General features: G+C 39.2%; 1 protein-coding gene and 1 long non-coding RNA gene across 3 annotated transcripts; one reads left to right on the top strand and one right to left on the bottom strand.

Moving 5' to 3' along the window:
• The first annotated feature begins 2,686 nt into the window (after window positions 1-2,686).
• LOC129762329 (DNA damage-binding protein 1-like) lies at window positions 2,687-4,561 on the top strand. 2 transcript variants are annotated; one of them, XM_055760511.1, is made up of 4 exons: window positions 2,687-2,789; window positions 2,843-3,161; window positions 3,261-3,624; window positions 3,682-4,561. In XM_055760511.1, the coding sequence occupies exons 2-4, from the start codon at window positions 3,096-3,098 to the stop codon at window positions 3,771-3,773; spliced, it is 522 nt and encodes a 173-aa protein (XP_055616486.1). In that variant the 5' UTR covers window positions 2,687-2,789; window positions 2,843-3,095; the 3' UTR covers window positions 3,774-4,561. The 2 variants fall into 2 exon arrangements, with proteins under 2 accessions (XP_055616486.1, XP_055616485.1); XM_055760510.1 differs by having other exon boundaries at window positions 2,843-3,624.
• Window positions 4,562-11,179: 6,618 nt separating this feature from the next.
• LOC129763400 (uncharacterized) lies at window positions 11,180-12,754 on the bottom strand. Its single transcript, XR_008740910.1, has 3 exons — window positions 12,655-12,754; window positions 11,817-12,597; window positions 11,180-11,759 (listed from the first exon to the last, which is right to left on the bottom strand). It is a non-coding gene; the product is annotated as an uncharacterized LOC129763400 (long non-coding RNA).
• Window positions 12,755-21,995: the final 9,241 nt, after the last annotated feature.

Here is a 21,995-nt window from a genome sequence, read left to right as displayed (position 1 = left end):
CAGGGAAAACAACGCAATCCTATATCTTTTATCTATCTATATGAATAAAAATGGAAGGCCAAATGTGTTGCTCCTTTTTAAGCTGTCTTCATTTTATTGTATTTGTGGTATTCTGCTCATAGAACAATGTTATGATGACAAAAAGTTTGGAAATTCGTTCTATAGAATTCATATCAAAACAATAATTTTGCGCGGTACGAAGTAAGCCGGGTCAGCTAGTATATGTATATACAGTTATTTACATTTAATGCGACATGCCGATGAACCACTAAGTGTCACATTGGAGGCGATTTTGACCTGTAATTGGACATTGGCGATGAGAGTGATACAGTGTCGACGCCTGGTTGGGACTTTCAATGTGGGACCATAATTTGGGTCCGAACTTGATATTTACAAAAATGTCCAACTAGAGGTAAAAATGTCCAATTAAACGTCTCGCATTACAGGTCCAATTTGGTAAATGTCGCATTAAATGTAAACTACTGTATATACAGCCATTTCATGCCAATAAAGTGGTTCTCAAGAGGAAAAATGATTTTTTGGATCACCGGTTAAGTTTAAAAAACCATATCTCAAAAACGAAAATAAAAGCATCTCTGAAATCGAGATATATTATGTATGATATACTCAGCTTTCAAGAAAAGTATGAAAAATATATAGTGCCCTCTAGTCCAAAGCCATGAAAATAATTTAAAAAAACTACAATCGATAATTACGAAAACAAAATCCATTTTTTTTTTTTGCGATTTCAATATATTATTAGCTTCAATTAGATATGTCGATAACTTAATCAGTTCAGTGAGTCAAAAGTTATGAATTTTTGAAAAAGTCAAAATGATTTTTCGGACCAATATAAATATAAAAAAAGGTCTAATGTTTTGCGACAAAGAACAAAACTACTACTTTTTATCGAAATCTGAGAGCCACTATACCGGTTTCTCATGGAATAGCTGTATATGATGTAGATGTACATATACAACATATACAATAATATACAAAAGACAATCTCACGTGCATCGCGATGTACAAAGTATCAATGAATCTGGAAGAATTAACGTTAAAAGACATTTCTACAGATCCGCACACTTTTACAGATATTTCCACATTTTTAACAGACTTTCACATATTTTTACAGACTTTTTTTAAAAATCATCTGGCAACTCTTCGTTCCACTTTATATCGAATGTTTTCAAATCGTGGGAGTAAACATTTACGTGACTGTGACTTTGTTTGTTGTTATTTCGTTCGAAAAAATATTATATCAGGGAAAGTGAACATTAAAAATGCGTTGCTCAGTGAAAGGCTGCCCGAATACGAGTGAAAATGATCGCGTAAGCTTTTATCGTATACTCTCGGAAACGTACAGACGCGCTGGGTCGATTTTTGCGGAAACGAAAAACTAGTTCCGAATAAGAGTTCGCGTATCGGTGGAGTAAATACGATGTTTGAATTATTGAAAACCATAAGTGTATCAAACTTTTCATACACATTTTCAGGATTATTTTTATAGCGTCTTAATGCAGTGGACTGTAAAAAATTCCGCTGCGCGATACCGAAGCAGCCTTTATGGGGCTTGCCTAGCGAGAGAAACCAAATTTCCCCCGTGGGCGCGATGCAGACTGCCTTCATTGCAGTGATGCAGCGGGGATTTTCTATTCGCATGGAACTTCACATCACTGGCAGATTGAGGGACTCGTTTCTTCGGAGACAAAACACAACACACGTTTAAAATATAACTATGTACATTGTATTTTACTTAATACTATAGAAATATACATGAAATTTTACAGAGTTATAAATTATACAAGCACTTAAATTTCTTCTTAAATTCTGCTTCAAATTTGCTGCTGTTGCGTACACTCTGCTGTCTTTAATCGAACTGGTGTGCTGTCCTTATACAGCAAAAACTATCGTCCAATCCGTTGGCGAAGCATGTCCGATTCTTTTTGCAGGAGAGCTGTGGATTGCACTTTAGGGTCTGGCGTCGAGGAATTGCATCGCATTCATCTGTTCTCTCTTCAGTGCGCTTGCGTCTATACAATTTACATTATACAAAATACATCGTTACATTTCAACCGGAAAAGAAACCTCGTGAGAAACCGTAATGCCTTCTCCACAATTAAGCCGGTAGTTGACTTAGAAGATTACGTCCATCATCAACACGAAGCGCAGATTGCTTTACCGTTATATTCATCACCAGCACTATCGGATCATAATTACGCGGATTTCATTCGGCCAGCTTCACTAACAAAAGTGTTTTCGCCGACGTTAGAAAAAAACGTCCCCAAAACATTTCACTTTTGCTATGTATGTACGTATCAAAATTCGCCAATGTCGGATTTCGCTCCCACATTAAAATCTTGGAGTGAACTAAGCGTTATTCGTAGTTTATTGGTATTCTGTCAGGTTCTGATACCTTGCAATATGAGATGCTCTTTCAGAGATTTCTGTCAATTAAACAATCGAAAGAAAAATGAAGTTCGTTCATTTTATAAGTTTGATAATTTTTGCCTTTGATAACAATACCTTTTTATAGTGTTGATTATCATAAGAAAAATAACACTCCTGATCGTTGGATCTCTTTTGACATTTCAATTGGATCTTTTTTGACAGCCGTTTTGATTCAGTCCGCACTACCTAGCTCCATACCAGCTTGATTGATCCAATGTGACAACGAATCGATGATAGTGCATTAGTGTAGTCACGTGAAATTCATGTCAGCTTGTGTGTGTAACTGCATGCGACATTCATTATATCGAAATTGAAGCAGGCAAGTTGGAGCACAAGAGGTATAAAACGGCCAATTGTACATGTTCACAATAATAACATTCATTTCCCTCAGCACTGTCACATTCAGTCTTGAACGAAAGCTCCAGCCGTTCGGAACCATTCGGCAGCGGTTTTCTCAAATGTCAACCTGAAGGAAGTAAATCATATGTGCTCACTTAATGCCGGAGCGTATCAGGACAGTTTGGCTCTTGCAACCGAATATTCAGTTATTCTTGGTACAATTAATGAAATTCTAAAGTTACACATTCGAACGGTACAAATGGGACCAGGAAGCTTCTCAATAGTTTGGTGTTATAACGGTGCGAATGGATCTTCAGGACTCGAGTGGTCTGACTCCTTCGAGACAGAGAGCGTCAACTCAGACGACAAATGTAACTTAATCGAGCAACATGGCACTGCTTAAGCCAGGAGCCAGTAGTGCCGAGTTTGGTCAAGAAGTTGAAATTCACAATCTACTTATCATCGATCAGAATACGTTCGAGTTGCTACATGCACATCAATTCATGCAAACGGAGTATACTATGTCACTGATTTCGGCGAAGTTGGGTAACGACTCGAATACTTATTGCATCGTCGGCACAGCACTGATACATCAAGCGGAACCGGAACCCAAAGTAGGAAGGATTATCATCTATCACTACGCGGATGGAGCCCTCACTCAAGTTAGCGAGAAAGGAATCAAGGGCGCGTGCTATTCTCTCATTGAGTTTAACGGCCGTGTATTGGCCAGCATCAATTCAACTGTACGATTGTATGAGTGGACTGATGATAAGGATTTGCGACTTGAATGTAACCATTTCAATAACGTGTTGGCATTATATTGTAAACCCAAGGGTAAACAAAATTAATGCAACCACTTGGATTCCTCAGAGTAACGGTTTTTTTTAACAGGAGACTTCATTTTGGTGGGTGATTTGATGCGATCTGTTACGCTGGAGGTAATTTTGAGGAGATCGCTCGCGACTATTAACCAAATTGGATGACAGCAGAGCGGATAACAGAACAATCTATTTGTTTGCCTAAAAGATGGATAAGTAGGGTTCCCATAGCTCTGTTTATCATACGAATTTTTGTAATTTAGGGCCGCAACAACGGACGACGAACGACAGCAAATGCCAGAGGTTGCTCAATTCCATCTCGTTAATATGATGAATATATTCCGCCACGGTTCGCTCGTGATGGAAAACATTGGTGAGCGTACGACGCCGACAACGGGCTGTTTGTTATTTTGGTCAGCTATCGGTCTGGTCACACAAATATCACCTGATTATGAATTATGAATTTCTTCGAAAGTTACAAGAAAGTTTGACTGACACTATCAAATCTGTTGGCAAGATTGATTATTCGTATTGGCATAGTTATCATACCGAAATGAAAACGGAACGTTGCGGGGAATTTATTGATGGAGACCTTATAGAAGGTTTTTTAGATTTAAGTCGGGAAAAATGTACGATGTATTGGGATTGCAGATCGACGTGGATAGAACTAAGAAGGAGTGGCCGAAGATGATATAATCAATATTGTAGAAGACCTAACAAGAATACATTAGGATGTCCAGTGTTGATCAATATTATTCAATCGATGCTATCAGTTGTTTTCTGACACAAATGCTGGGAAACCGAGATATTACAAATTTTTCTAAAAAAGTTTATTAATAATTCAACTCAATAAGAGAGAGCTGGACGGACAATAGAACCAGATCGAGCTAAGCTCGTGAATTTCAGCGTTCCTCGCGAAGAATTATTTCATGTTTGTTGGATAATAAAGAGACACCAGTGAATGTACAAAGTTCGTACAACATCTCGTTATTTTGATTCGAATAGTCATGCACGGCGTATTTCTCAAAACTATTTAAGAGTTTTATCAAAACTTTATTACTTTTTGAATATGAAACATAGAATATTCAGGTGTAACGCGGTATGCGTAGGGGGATGTTAGTGTTGGTGCTGTAATTGGAGTATTGAAAGATGTTATGAGATACAATTTGAATGCAATATAGTGGTATACCTATCAGGTTGGATATTTCCTAGCGTTCACATCTTTCCATCGGACTTCACACTACCAAGTGTCAAATCACCTTCTGGAGAAATGTTGGCCCTGCGAATGAACGAATAGGTTAGTTGATTTCGAACTCTTCCGAATGCGATCATAATGCTTATTCGACTGCTTCTTTCGCTCGTGCTGACGCCTGCTCCCCAAGCGAACCTATTATGGCTCCACCACCGTGGCTTTCATCACTGAGCAGACCTAACAGACAGAGGAACCACATTAGAACGACCAGCTACAGCTCTCCTTTTTGGCTGCCGCTGTTTCTAGATTACTTGATACGAGACTCGAGCAAAGCTAGGGGTAAAAGTTTCACATGAGAATAATTGAGACAGTTTTCATGCAATATATGAGATGCTAACGCTTGCTAGTGGTGAAGTTAAACAACGGCTTTTCCAGAAAATATTTAGCGATTGCAATCTAAAAAAATAACAAAGAGAAAAGAATGAACATTCGTTCCTATAATTTACAATCGTCTTATACTAATAAACTTGATGGGAGAACCTAACGACAAATCAATCGATGCAATTTTGCAAAACATAAATCAGGCAGTGAGAATTTGTATCAAAATTTCGCTTGCCTAAAAAATATGACAATGATGAAACGAAGCACGTTATTATAAATAGTAATAAAATAAAAATAAAAACCACAATATATCCACAACCGATTGATTTGTCGTTAGGTTCTCCCATCAAGTTTATTAGTATAAGACGATTGTAAATTATAGGAACGAATGTTCGTTCTTTTCTCTTTGTTATTTTTTTAGACTGCAATCGCTAAAAAAAACCACAATATATGAAATATGATCATGAAAAACGGTAATATATAGTACAAAACAACATTAAATTTGAATGTTGCAAGAGATAACCATTTCTGCAATGGTTAATGCATTGTAAGAATCCAGTTCTCTCGTAACATGTAAGAATTGATCTGTAGAATTCGATGCTTCCTAAGAAGTTCTAACGCTCATGGGACCACCTCGTTTCTGTTGGCACAATTTTTGCGTGACGGAGGGTAGTGGCTCCTGCAGTCGGCTTTTCAGAGAAATATGTATCATTAGGATATTTGTCACCAGCCGGTTAGCAGTGTGACTATGAACCAAAAGACTTCGCTGCATGTTTGGACAAATTTATTGTACGAATTGCTGCACAGCTGCATTTGGTTCGCCGTTGTTAATCACAGCGGCAGCGGCAACAATTCGACCGTTCTGATCACAAAGCGCCTTACGTTGATCCTGCAGTTTTTTTTTTTGCGGAGCAAAGCGTTCTGAATTATGGATTGGGTACGGAACTGCAGCTCACGTTGGGATGGATAGCGCGGCTGTTGGGTTGATTGTTGCTGTTGTTGCATTTGTGGTGGATCAGTTGCATTCTCAATGTTGTTTTTCATTGTTTCTGTTGATTTTCACTGAGAATTTGCATTACAATTTGTTGCTGAGTAATCATGCTACTGTTGACTTGATTTTGTGCTAGCATGTCAACTAATCGATTGGTGAGGCGTTGTTTGAAATATCTCCATCGAATTTACAAATTGCTGTATCTTGGTGTCGTTGTTCATCTGCACTTATGTAGTTGTTTCGGTTGCTGAACTTGTAATTGCGACGGAACCTTGCTGCGAAATTTGACACAATAGGGTCATCTATTGCTACCGGACGGCGGTTGCAGAGCAGGGATTTTCTCAATGCCAACAGCTGACTAGTCGTATAGCGAATAGGGCGGACACACTGGTTGCATGTCCGATAGTATGATAGCCGGCAATCTGTAATTTAGAACAGCCGGATCTTATTCCTCTAGCGGAAGATTATCTGCGTTCAACAATTTATAACAATTATATTATTGAGAGTACAAATCTTCCGGACATGTTTTAAGAAATCTCACCTGCTTTATACTTTGTTTTTATACGGCCGCACAAATCAAAACTACAAACTCGAACTCGAACGTTCAGATAATGCGGGCGCTACACGATTCGTCCAACGTTTCACTCGAATGTTGGACTCAAACATTTGACTCGATGAATCGTCAAATGTTTTGACGAATGTGCTGCTACACGGTGAAGTGAATGTTCGATTCAAAACAATCGGCCCAAACAATCGGCGAGTATTTGGATCGAATGTTTATTGTTTTTATCTACCATCAAAAACGTTATGCGGGCGCTACACGATTCGTCCAACGTTTCACTCGAATGTTGGACTCAAACATTTGACTCGATGAATCGTCAAATGTTGTGACAAATGTGCTGCTACACGGTGAAGTGAATGTTCGATTCAAAGCAATCGGCCCAAACAATCGGCGAGTATTTGGATCGAATGTTTATTGTTTTTATCTACCATCAAAAACGTTAGGAAACTGAATGACGATGCTAGTACTCAAATCGCTGCCGTAGTAATTGTACTGATATCGGGCTGTAAATTAAAAATGCTTTAAATCAACATTATTAGAATGCAATATTTCGCCGAATATTTTGAACTTTGAGAATCAATTTCACAGTTCCTTCACCTAAAACTTGTAAACAAACCAATCTGTCAAAGATAGTTTCGGACGAATCGTGTAGCGGTGTATCGAATGTCATCAAGTGTCGAATCAACGAATGACAAAAATCCTTTGACTCGTGTCACTCGCGTTGGAAGGTAATCCACAACGAACGGATTACCTTCCAACGCGAATATTCGACACTCGACATTGGAGGTTCGTAGCTCGTCAGTCGTCTATACGATGCGTCGAATCATCGAGCGTCCAGCATTCGAGGGTGTTCGTAGCATCGTGTAGCGCTGGCTTAACTCTGTATCATAAATTAAACACGTTCGATACGCCTCCTGACTGTCAACGATGTCGATAATGTAGTACACCAATAACTTGATCTAGTACGACTGTAAATTGAAAATACGACGAATGGCTCGTACGAAAACAAGGATGGGATTTGCGTACGTATCCTATTCGTTCGAAAACTATGATAAGGGTGTATTAATAGATCAACTCATTTAGATAGAGCTGGACGGACAGAAGAACCAGATCGAGCTAAGCTCATGAATTTCAGCATTCCTCGCGAAAAATTATTTCATCACCCTTATCATAGTTTTCGAACGAATAGGATACGTACGCAAATCCCATCCTTGTTTTCGTACGAGCCATTCGTCGTATTTTCAATTTACAGTCGTACTAGATCAAGTTATTGGTGTACTACATTATCGACATCGTTGACAATCAGGAGGTGTTTACGTATCGAACGTGTTCAATTTATGATCTGAACGTTGTAGTTTGTTTTCGTAGTTTTGATTTGTGCAGTTTAATATAAACGAAATATAAAGCAGGTGAGATCTCTGTAAACATGTGCAGACGTTTTGTACTCTGAATAATTCAAAATTGTTGAATGCAGATAAACTTCCGCTAGATGAACAAGATCCTGCTATTCTACATTGCAGATTGCCGGCTATCATACTATCGGGCATGCAACTCATGTGTCCGCCCTATTCGCTATACGACTAGTCAGCTGTTGACATTGAGAAAATCCCTGCTCTGCAACCGCCGTCCGGTAGCAAAAGATGACCCTATTGTGTCAAATTTCGCAGCAAGGTTCCGTCGCAATTACAAGTTCAGCAACCGAAACAACTACATAAGTGCAGATGAACAACGACACCAAGATACAGCAAACGAGGAAGAGCCAGAATGGGTGTCGGCAGGACCTACCTTTCGCCTGGACACAATTTGTGAATTCGATGGAGATATTTCAAACAACGCCTCACCAATCGATTAGTTGACATGCTAGCACAAAATCAAGTCAACAGTAGCATGATTACTCAGCAACAAATTCTAATGCAAATTCTCAGCGAAAATCAACAGAAACAATGAAAAACACGTTGAGAATGCAACTGATCCACCACAAATGCAACAACCCAACAACCCAACCCAACTATCCATCCCAACGTGAGCTGCAGTTCCGTACCCAATCCATAATTCAGAACGCTCCGCAAAAACTGCAGGATCAACGTAAGGCGCTTTGTGATCAGAACGGTCGAATTGTTGCCGCTGCCGCTGTGATTAACAACGGCGAACCAAATGCAGCTGTGCAGCAATTCGTACAATAAATTTGTCCAAACATGCAGCGAAGTCTTTCGGTTCATAGTCACACTGCTAACCGGCTGGTGACAAATATCCTAATGATACATATTTCTCAGCAAAGCCGACTGCAGGAGCCACTACCCTCCGTCACGCAAAAATTGTGCCAACAGAAACGAGGTGGTCCCATAAGCATTAGAACTTCTTAGGAAGCATCGAATTCTACAGATCAATTCTTACATGTTACGATAGAACTGGATTCTTACAATGCATTTACCAGTGCAGAAATGGTTATCTCACTTTACGAACTCTCTATTGCTCATTAGTTCGTTCCATCCATGGGACAAGCTGTGTTGTTTGGAATCCGCATTATGAGTACTGGATACTTCGAATTGAAAGGATACAAAAGTGCTTCATTCGTAGAATTTGCCGCATGCTGCCTTGGAGAAATTATGATAATTTGCCACCTTATGAGGATCTTTGTCAGCTAGTTGGCATAGCTCCTCTCGAGCAGCGACGCAAGGATATTACCGTTAAGACCGTCCATAAAATCCTATCGGGATCCTTTGATTGCCCTGCTGTTCTGTCGCGACTTCAGCTGTACTGCCCTCTTCGGCCTCGACGGAACCAACATCTGCTACGGGTTGATGCGCATCGCACTAATTATGGTCTTCAGGAACCTATTCGTCAGATGGCGTTAGAATATAATCGTCGTGGAAATTTATTGTCCTTTTAGAATATTTTGTGTGCAACTGTGAAATGTATGCGTAGTATAGTATTGTCATAATTGTTATCCATCTTTGTTATTCGCCTAGTTTTTATGTCATTTTATTTTGTATACCATTGTGAAAAGATATTGGGTTTTTATGCCGCTTTGAATTCGAATTTAACGTTTGCTCAAGGTGGCTTTTCCCAATCTAAGTTCCTTTTTTTACCATTAAGACTTATTGTCGGATGGTTTCGAATAATAAATAAATAAATAAATCTCTTGCAACATTCAAATTTAATGTTATTTTGTACTATATATTACCGTTCCTCATGATCATATTTCATATGTTGTGGTTGTTCTTTTTCTTTTATTACTATTTATAATAACGTGCTTCGTTTCATCATTGTCATATTTTTTTGGGCAAGCGAAATCTTGATACAAATTCTCACTGCCTGATTTATGTTTTGAAAAATTGCATCGATTGATTTGTCGTTAGGTTCTCCCATCAAGTTTATTAGTATAAGACGATTGTAAATTATAGGAACGAATGTTCGTTCTTTTCACTTTGTGATTTTTTTTAGACTGCAATCGCTAAATATTTTCTGGAAAAGCCGTTGTTTAACCTCACCACCAGCAAGCGTTAGCATCTCATATATTGCCTAAAAACTGTCTCAATTATTCTCATGTGAAACTTTTACCCCTAACTTTGCTCGAGTCTCGTATCAAGTCATCTAGAAACAGCGGCAGCCAAAGAGGAGAGCTGCAGCTGGTCGTTCTAATGTGGTTCCTCTGTCTGTTAGGTCTGCTCAGTGATGAAAGCCACGGTGGTGGAGCCATAATAGGTTCGCTTGGGGAGCAGGCACCCCGCTGCAGGATCAGCACGAGCGAAAGAAGAATTCGAAAAAGTATTATGATCGCATTCGGAAGAGTTCGAAATCAACTAACCTATTCGTTCATTCGCAGGGCCAACATTTCTCCAGAAGGTGATTTGACACTTGGTAGTGTGAAGTCCGATGGAAAAATGTGAACGCTAGGAAATATCCAACCTGATAGGTATACCACTATATTTCATTCAAATTGTATCTCATAACATCTTTCAATACTCCAATTACAGCACCAACACTAACATCTCCCTACGCATACCGCGTTACACCTGAATATTCTATGTTTCATATTCAAAAAGTAATAAAGTTTTGATAAAACTCTTAAATAGTTTTGAGAAATACGCCGTGCATGACTATTCGAATCAAAATAACGAGATGTTGTACGAACTTTGTACATTCACTGGTGTCTCATTATTATTCAACAAACATGAAATAATTCTTCGCGAGGAATGCTGAAATTCACGAGCTTAGCTCGATCTGGTTCTATTGTCCGTCCAGCTCTCTCTTAATGAGTTGATTTATTAATAAACTTTTTTAGAAAAATTTGTAATATCTCGGTTTCCCAGCATTTGTGTCAGAAAACAACTGATAGCATCGATTGAATAATATTGATCAACACTGGACATCCTAATGTATTCTTGTTAGGTCTTCTACAATATTGATTATACCATCTTCGGCCACTCCTTAGTTCTATCCACGTCGATCTGCAATCCCAATACATCGTACATTTTTCCCGACTTAAATCTAAAAAACCTTCTATAAGGTCTCCATCAATAAATTCCCCGCAACGTTCCGTTTTCATTTCGGTATGATAACTATGCCAATACGAATAATCAATCTTGCCAACAGATTTGATAGTGTCAGTCAAACTTTCTTGTAACTTTCGAAGAAATTCATAATTCATAATCAGGTGATATTTGTGTGACCAGACCGATAGCTGACCAAAATAACAAACAGCCCGTTGTCGGCGTCGTACGCTCACCAATGTTTTCCATCACGAGCGAACCGTGGCGGAATATATTCATCATATTAACGAGATGGAATTGAGCAACCGCTGGCATTTGCTGTCGTTCGTCGTCCGTTGTTGCGGCCCTTCAAATAAATACAAAAATTCGTATGATAAACAGAGCCCATCTTATCCATCTTTTAGGCAAACAAATAGATTGTTCTGTTATCCACTCTGCTGTTATCCAATTTGGTTAATAGTCGCGAGCGATCTCCTCAAAATTACCTCCAGCGTAACAGATCGCATCAAATCACCCACCAAAATGAAGTCTCCTGTTAAAAAAAACCGTTACTCTGAGGAATCCAAGTGGTTGCATTAATTTTGTTTACCCTTGGTTTTACAATATAATGTCAACACGTTATTGAAATGGTTACATTCAAGTCGCAAATCTTTATCATCAGTCCACTCATACAATCGTACAGTTGAATTGATGCTGGCCAATACACGGCCGTTAAACTCAATGAGAGAATAGCACGCGCCCTTGATTCCCTTCTCGCTAACTTGAGTGAGGGCTCCATCCTCGTAGTGATAGATGATAATCCTTCCTATTTTGGGTTCCGGTTCCGCTTGATGTATCAGTGCTGTGCCGACGATGCAATAAGTTTTCGAGTCGTTGCCCAATTTCGCCGGAATCAGTGACATAGTATACTCCGTTTGCATGAATTGATGTGCATGTAGCAACTCGAACGTATTCTGATCGATGATAAGTAGATTGTGAATTTCAACTTCTTGACCAAACTCGGCACTACTGGCTCCTGGCTAAAGCATTGCCATGCTGCTCGAGTAAGTTACATTTGTCGTCTGAGTCATGCGCTCTGTTTCGAAGGAGTCAGACCACTCGAGTCCTGAAGATCCATTCGCACCGTTATAACACCAAACTATTGAGAAGCTTCCTGTTCCTATTTGTACCGTTCGAAGGTGCAGCTTTTGAATTTCATTAATTGTACCAAGAATAACTGAATATTCGGTTCCAAGAGCCGAACTGTCCTGATACGTTCCGGCATTAAGTGAGCACATATGATTTACTTCCTTCAGGTTGACATTCGAGAAAACCGCTGCCGAATGGTTCCGAACGGCTGGAGCTTTCGTTCAAGGGTGAATGTGACAGTGCTGTGGGAGGGAAAAGAATGTTATTATTGTGAACATGTACAATTGGCCGTTTCATACCTCTAGTGCTCCGACTTGCCTGCTTCAATTTTGATATAATAAATGTCGCATGCAGTTACACACGCAAGCTGACATGAATTTCACGCGACTACACTAATGCCTTTATCATCCGGCGGATTCCATTCACATATCATCGATTTGTTGTCACATTGGATCAATCGTGCTGTTATGAAGTAACCCGAATAACTTGGTCATAATCGACATTCGCACAGTAAAATGTCTGCGGATCACTCAGAAAACCGGGAATTTCCGTTTTTTCCGGACAAAAACTGTACACAATGTAGGAATCTCAAATGAAAACAAAACAGAAGTGAAAAAATAAGGAAATTTCTTTCATCGATGTCGATAAAACAGTTTACCAAACAAATCTAGTACACAGAAATACGGCCGTAAATGAGGATAGCTTTTTCTTTGACGACGTATCGTATCCGACGAATCAATATACGGATACGGCCGTAAATGAGAATAAGGGTGCATGTTGGATATTAAAGAAACACCAATGAATTTACAAAGTTCGTACAACATCTCGTTATTTTGATTCGAATAGTCATGTACGGCATATTTCTGAAAACTATCTAAGAGTTTTATCAAAACATAATTACTTTTTGAATAAGAAACATGGAATATTCAGGTGTAACGCGGCATGCGTATAGGGATGTTAGTGTTGGTACTGTAATTGGAGTATTGAAAGATGTTATGAGATAAAATTTGAATTAAATATTGTGGTATACCTATAAGGTTGGATATTTCCTAGCGTTCGCATCTTTCCATCGGACTTGACACTACTAAGTGTCAAATCACATTCTGGAGAAATGTCGGCCCTGCGAATGAACGATCATATTACTCATTCGACTGCTTCTTTCGCTCGAGCTGAACCTGCAGCGCGATACCTGCTCCCCAAGCGAACCTATTATGGGACCGCCGCCGTGGCTTTCATCATTGAGCAGACCTAACAGACAGAGGGACTACATTAGAGCAACAAGCTGTAACTGTTGCTGCTATTGGTGCAACTGAAGCTGATGGTGGTTTCCCGCTGAAGCCTGTGTGAGTCGAAACTTCCATCGCTTGTGCTTTATCCAGAATCAGCGTGAGCAAGTCTGTTCCGGGTACCGTCCAACAGACTTCTGTAGGAATTTTCCGACGAAAATGCCGACCTCCGTAGGGTAGCGTGCCCATCGAGACCACTATTCGATTTCTCCTCTTTGGAATATTTCTCCTGCATTCGAGCGAGCTCATCGGAAAAACCGAGTTCAAATCAAAACAAGTGTGAAAATGTAAACATCTGCCATTGATGCCGATAATGTAGTTTATGCAAATAAGTACACCAATAATTTGATCTAGTACGACTGTAAATTGAAAATACGACGAATGGTTCGTTCGAAAACAATGATGGGATTTGCGTACGTTTCCTATTCGTTCGAAAACCAGAATAAGGGTGATAATCGGCCTAGGGTGAATATTTACCAAAAAATTTGACATATATACCTATTTTTGCTGAGAGTGTTGTAAATTATAAAAATTGCCACCTGGGATACAATACCTAAATCGTCTAAATCCAAACCAGGGGTGCTAGACAGTTTTGTTAAAGTTTTCGCATGAACAAAAGCCCTTCACATTTCTTCCTCGCAAAATATTACTGATCGCCTCGGACAAACACTGGAAGCTGAGTGGTTCCTCACGTAATGTCAAAAAGTCTTCCGTGTTTTTACCAGGGGTTAGACATCAATTGAATATAGGCTACCCAAAATCAAAATCAATATGGCGTCATTTGTTTATCAACATATCATTTACGAGGATTGAAATCGAAAAATGCGCTGCTTTATTCTAGCTGCATGAGCGATTTTCATATTTCGGTTTCACATAGAGGTGTTCACATTTAACATGGAGTTTAAAGTTAGCCACTATTCGACTATATAACCGGACCGAGATGTAAACAACAGTAATTGATAGAACCAAAATGTCAGTGAACCGCAGCAATATTGGGTACACTGGCAATATGAGGGATTTGACGTTTTAGTCGTACCCCTAGTTTTTACATGATATTCAAAGATCTTAGATCAAAGATTTTCTCAAATCTTCACATCTGGCATCTCTGATCCAATGTACTTGTTTTGTTCCTGAAAGGCGGTTGTCAAATCTTATTCCAAAGTCGACCTAAGTTTTGCGTAACATCGGTAAAGAAAATCATAACTTTCCTCTCAATGTATTTATGAATATTTTGTTGGTGAATTTTACAGCTTCATGTCTCTCGCAAGTTTCTGGCGGAAGTATCGAGTTACAATAATATTCCCGACATTGGCAATCAGTTCGATCATTGCCGATTACTCTCATACTCGTGAGTGGAAGAAGCAGGCCTACGCACCGGAGCAGTTGCAGCAGAAATTTTAAAATGGCATTGTTCGGAATTACGAGAGAGTATATATGGACATTGATACCATTAGCTGGTTTTGGTTTTGGTTGGTTCCTGGACAACAAAGAAACTGAACGAATGACTATGTATCGCGACAAGAGTGCTCTGTATGGCAGGATTCTAAAGGCTGGCGAGAAACCGTCTTGGCCGTGATGGTGATTTGTTTTCAGTAGCGACAAATATATTTGAGCGTTGTAAACTATTTGTTAATTTATTCAAGACTAACTGACCCGGCAAACTTCCTCCTGCCCAAAATTTATTTTTCGTTATCACATTCACGTTTTCTTACTAAGCGCACGTTCATGGGTCCAATCGCAGAACTGTTCATTGATTGATCTTCTAATCTATCCTTCAAAATAACCTTTTACTATAAACTTCCTAGTATTTCTACCAAAACTCGTCATTATAATATCAGATTATTTTCAGACACAATTCTCGTCCAAGATTTTCCAACCACTTGCAAATAACATGTTTCTTCGTTACATGGAATAAATGTTTGATACAGAAAATATGATAGAATAAAGACAGTCCTAAATCGGACAATTTTTTCTTCGAGTTTTGCTGTTATCAACATATTCAGTGATCCATTTTTATTTATATATATAGAAGAAGCTATAGGAGTGAGTTTTATCACATTAAAATCAATTTTCATATTCGAACAAAGATCAATTTCGTTAGCGCAAACATCAAATGGACTAACAACGCTTGTCACTATGAAATTTTAGAACACATGGGAATTGATTTTTTCGCAAATTTTCCCATTTTCTTCTGAGTTTTCCGAAAATTTTTAGCTGTCATGTTTGGTTGGAATATGTTTGATTGAGATGCGTTTTAATTTTTTGGAGCCCCCTCCATTCCCGAGGAGCGAGGGATGTCATACCATCATAGAAAACCATAGAAACATTTCTCGTACTCAAAAACCCTCACATCCCATATTTGGTTCTGTTTGCATGATTGATTCTCGAGTAAGAAATTTGTGTTTTATTGGTATGGTAGCCCCACCTAAGCGACGGGGAGGAGTGTCAAACCACCATTGAAACGTGTATTGCTCCCTAACCTCTATACACCGAAATTGATTCCATTTGCTTGATTAGTTCTTGAGTTATGCAGAAATTTGTGTTTCATTTGTATGGCAGCCTCCGCTTAGAGAGGGGAGGAGTGTCAAACCACCATAGAATCGTTCATCGATCCCTAAAACTTCTATATGCCAAGTTTGATTCCATTTTCATGATTAGTTCTTGAGTTATGTAGAAATTTATGCTTCATTTGTATGGCAATACCACCTCCTCCCGCCCCTCTAGAGAAGGGGGAGTAGTGTCTACTCACCATAGAATCGTTTCTTGTCCCCTAAAACCATCACATGCCAAACTTGGCTTTTTTTTATAGATTCGTTTATTTTCACAGGCTCAGTTACATAAGTTTAAAGGAGCCGAAATCTTAAATATATTTTTAAAACTATATATATGAACAATTTTCTTAAATCTATGGTTAGTAATGTGGGAAACCGATTACTCGCGGTGGACTCGAGATTAGAAGGGTGACATATTTTTCTCAGGAAAAGGATGGGGTATAAGGAAATTATTACAATGTTGATAATCACACACATTCAATTCTTAAATCTATTCGTACATCTATTGTGAATTTACATTTCATTCTCCTGTTTATAGCAAGCGGACCAATTACTCACAAAGGAAGAAATGGAGGGTATAAGGATATAAGGATAATCACACACGAACATCGATAGATTTAAGGAAAACATATATTTGGGACATGTAATCAAGGTCTAACCGAGCCAACACATCTCTCACCGGCACATTGGGCTGCCTTCCTCTAGCCCGAAGGGAGTTCTCTAAATTCGATCTGGCAACAAGATACACCTCACACGACCAAACAACGTGTTCAATGTCGTGGTAACCTCGGCCACAAACGCAGATATTGCTGCCGGCCAGATTGAAACGAAAGAGTAGCGCGTCTAACGAACAGTGATTGGACATGAGTCGGGAGAAGGTGCGAATAAAGTCCCGACTCAAGTCCAGACTTTTGAACCATGGTTTGAGGCTAACCTTAGGGATAATCGAATGAAGCCACCGGACCAATTCATCTTCGTTCCTTTTGCGTTGCCAGTTAGCGATGGTATTTTTACGGACTAAAGAGTAAAATTCATTGAAGGCGATTCGACGCTGATAAATATCGCCTTCAATCGCAGCTACCTTTGCTAATGAGTCAGCCCTCTCATTACCCGGAATTGAGCAATGAGAAGGGACCCACATAAAGGTAATGACATAACAACGTCTGGATAAAGCACTCTAAATTTCTCGTATTCTCTCAAGGAAGTACGGCGAGTGCTTTTCCGGCCTCATAGCTTCGACGGAGCTAAGACTATCCGTTACAATGTAATAGTGTTCAACAGGTCGTGAGGCGACGCTGTCCAGCGCCCAGTGTATCGCTGCCAATTCAGCAATATACACTGAGCAAGGAAACTGAAGACTATTTTTTTTTCGTTATCACATTCACGTTTTCGCTTAGTAAGAGTAATTCTTAGTAATCTTAGTAATCTATCCTTCAAAATAACCTTTTACTATAAACTTTCTAGTATTTCTACCAAAACTCGTCATTATAATATCAGATTATTTTCAGACACAATTCTCGTCCAAGATTTTCCAACCACTTGCAAATAACATGTTTCTCCGTTACATGGAATAAATGTTTGATACAGAAAATATGATAGAATAAAGACAGCCCTAAATCGGACAATTTTTTCTTCGAGTTTTGCTGTTATCAACATATTCAGTGATCCATTTTTATTTATATATATAGTGTAATAATTATGTTTTATATTTTATTCACTGTATCATTCACACCCTATTTGTTTACCTTGTCACACACACATACATGCATTATCGTAGGGACACCTGTGTCAGTTTGTTTTTATTGCATTGTATTTTCACCAATATTTCAATGAAAAAGGTTTTTATTTAGCGTCTAAACTATCGAATACAACAAATATGTTTCAATCTGAGTTATTAACTCAAGAGAAAGTCAATGAAAAGAATGTATACCAAATGTTTTGATTCGTTTTGTTCATGCTACCCACCACTAACCGTCTATGGCGCTGCGCACAGTACAACTGTAGCCATGTACAGCGGAAAAATAGGTCGGTACAGGTACAGCGATTGTACCGAGTTGCTTGCATGGTTCTAGCGCTGTACATGGTGACAAACATACAATTTTCGAAGTACAACGCAAGTACAGCTGTATGTCTGTCATAAGTATAAGATATTACCACGAGAAGAGTGATTCTAATGTGTGTAACAAAATAAATATTCAAATCACCTAAAAATTGAAGAACCATTACATGGTGTCAGAAGTGGGATACGAATGTCTCACTAGTGTATTGAGAGGATATTGAAATCCCCGGGATAAAAGAAACAGCGAGAAATATTCTCACGCGTTTGTGTTTAAGATGGCGTCTGGATTCGACATGCGTTTGCCTCAGCCACTGGACACAGCGAACCTCACGAAAGAATGGCCCCGCTGGAAGCAAGCGTTCGCCATCTACCTGAGAGCGAACAACAAAATGGGTGAAAGTGAAGCAAATAAAATTGCGATGTTTTTATGGCTGGTTGGTCCGCGTGGAGTAGAAATTTATAATACTCTATATCCAAATGACGGAAACGTTGAGGACATGTTCGGACAGGATGAACCTGGTGGTGGTGCTGTTGATGGAGGTGATATTGGTGTTCGCAATGCTGCACGCACACTAGCAGAGGTGATTTTGGCATTTGATAATCATTGCTTGCCCCAGAAGAATGTAGCAATGGAAGCCTACAAATTCAATTTGGTGATGCAAAAAGAGAAGCAATCTTTTGGTGACTTTGAGACAGAACTTCGTACGCAGGTGCAATATTGTGATTTCAAGTGCTCCGGTTGTCAAATGTCATATTCTGACCGGATGATTCGGGACAGAATCATTATTGGCGTGCAGAACAAAAAGCTGCAGTTGAAATTGCTCGATGGAAAGGATGATTCACTGACGAAGGTTACTGAAGTTTGCAAAATTTTCGAAGCGGCATCAGAAAACAGGCAGCTACTGGATCGAAAAGCCGGAGCACTCGAAGTGAAGTTGGTGGAGCAGAAACAACCAGAAACAAAAGCCGTAGTAGATTCGATCTCTCGCAAAACGTGCTACAATTTTTATTTATATATATAGAAGAAGCTATAGGAGTGAGTTTTATCACATTAAAATCAATTTTCATATTCGAACAAAGATCAATTTCGTTAGCGCAAACATCAAATGGATTAACAACGCTTGTCACTATGAAATTTTAGAACACATGGGAATTGATTTTTTCACAAATTTTCCCATTTTCTTCTGAGTTTTCCGAAAATTTTTTAACTGTCATGTTTGGTTGGAATATGTTTGATTGAGATGCGTTTTAATTTTTTGGAACCCCCTCCATTCCCGAGGAGCGAGGGATGTCATACCATCATAGAAAACCATAGAAACATTTCTCGTACTCAAAAACCCTCACATCCCATATTTGGTTCTGTTTGCATGATTGATTCTCGAGTAAGAAATTTGTGTTTTATTGGTATGGTAGCCCCACCTAAGAGACGGGGAGGAGTGACAAACCACCATTGAAACGTGTATTGCTCCCTAACCTCTATACACCGAAATTGATTAGTTCTTGAGTTATGCAGAAATTTGTGTTTCATTTGTATGGCAGCCTCCGCTTAGAGAGGGGAGGAGTGTCAAACCACCATAGAATCGTTCATCGATCCCTAAAACCTCTATATGCCAAGTTTGATTCCATTTTCATGATTAGTTCTTGAGTTATGTAGAAATTTATGCTTCATTTGTATGGCAATACCACCTCCTCCCGCCCCTCTAGAGAAGGGGGAGTAGTGTCTACTCACCATAGAATCGTTTCTTGTCCCCTAAAACCATCACATGCCAAACTTGGCTTTTTTTTATAGATTCGTTTATTTTCACAGGCTCAGTTACATAAGTTTAAAGGAGCCGAAATCTTAAATATATTTTTAAAACTATATATATGAACAATTTTCTTAAATCTATGGTTAGTAATGTGGGAAACCGATTACTCGCGGTGGACTCGAGATTAGAAGGGTGACATATTTTTCTCAGGAAAAGGATGGTATAAGGAAATTATTACAATGTTGATAATCACACACATTCAATTCTTAAATCTATTCGTACATCTATTGTGAATTTACATTTCATTCTCCTGTTTATAGCAAGCGGACCAATTACTCACAAAGGAAGAAATGGAGGGTATAAGGATATAAGGATAATCACACACGAACATCGATAGATTTAAGGAAAACATATATTTGGGACATGTAATCAAGGTCTAACCGAGCCAACACATCTCTCACCGGCACATTGGGCTGCCTTCCTCTAGCCTGAAGGGAGTTCTCTAAATTCGATCTGGCAACAAGATACACCTCACACGACCAAACAACGTGTTCAATGTCGTGGTAACCTCGGCCACAAACGCAGGTATTGCTGCCGGCCAGATTGAAACGAAAGAGTAGCGCGTCTAACGAACAGTGATTGGACATGAGTCGGGAGAAGGTGCGAATAAAGTCCCGACTCAAGTCCAGACTTTTGAACCATGGTTTGAGGCTAACCTTAGGGATAATCGAATGAAGCCACCGGACCAATTCATCTTCGTTCCATTTGCGTTGCCAGTTAGCGATGGTATTTTTGCGGACTAAAGAGTAAAATTCATTGAAGGCGATTCGACGCTGATAAATATCGCCTTCAATCGCAGCTACCTTTGCTAATGAGTCAGCCCTCTCATTACCCGGAATTGAGCAATGAGAAGGGACCCACACAAAGGTAATGACATAACAACGTCTGGATAAAGCACTCAAAATTTCTCGTATTCTCTCAAGGAAGTACGGCGAGTGCTTTTCCGGCCTCATAGCTTCGACGGAGCTAAGACTATCCGTTACAATGTAATAGTGTTCAACAGGTCGTGAGGCGACGCTGTCCAGCGCCCAGTGTATCGCTGCCAATTCAGCAATATACACTGAGCAAGGAAACTGAAGACTATTTTTTTTTTCGTTATCACATTCACGTTTTCGCTTAGTAAGAGTAATTCTTAGTAATCTTAGTAATCTATCCTTCAAAATAACCTTTTACTATAAACTTTCTAGTATTTCTACCAAAACTCGTCATTATAATATCAGATTATTTTCAGACACAATTCTCGTCCAAGATTTTCCAACCACTTGCAAATAACATGTTTCTCCGTTACATGGAATAAATGTTTGATACAGAAAATATGATAGAATAAAGACAGCCCTAAATCGGACAATTTTTTCTTCGAGTTTTGCTGTTATCAACATATTCAGTGATCCATTTTTATTTATATATATAGTGTAATAATTATGTTTTATATTTTATTCACTGTATCATTCACACCCTATTTGTTTACCTTGTCACACACACATACATGTATTATCGTAGGGACACCTGTGTAAAGTTAGAAAGACTGCGTCAGTTGAGCTTAATACCAAGACGGGTCTATGGTACTAGGTGAGGCCGTTTCGTCACTAAGTTGGTTAGGGGAGTGGGATATGAAAACAGTACGGAAGAAAGCAGAAGGGGAATTATTTGCATGTAGCGCGAAAGAGACAGACTGATCACGAGCGAGCTTCGGCACTAGCGTATTGTGTTTTGTTTACAAACAAAACACAGTAGACTTCCAATATGGCTGAAGAGTGGTTTTAGCAAGTTGGCCCACCTTAGGATATACTTCTAGGCGCCTTGCTTAATACCATGGACAGACATACAACTGTACTAGCGCTGTACGTGTACATCGTTGTACAGGTACCACGATAGCATGACACACATACTTTGGTTGTACATTGTACCGCATGTCAGACTGACAATCAGAAGTTT

The sequence above is a fragment of the Toxorhynchites rutilus genome, chromosome 1, assembly GCF_029784135.1.
Source record: "Toxorhynchites rutilus septentrionalis strain SRP chromosome 1, ASM2978413v1, whole genome shotgun sequence".
Classification (NCBI taxonomy): Eukaryota; Metazoa; Arthropoda; class Insecta; order Diptera; family Culicidae; genus Toxorhynchites; species Toxorhynchites rutilus.
This window is presented reverse-complemented; position numbering and strand designations above follow the sequence as displayed.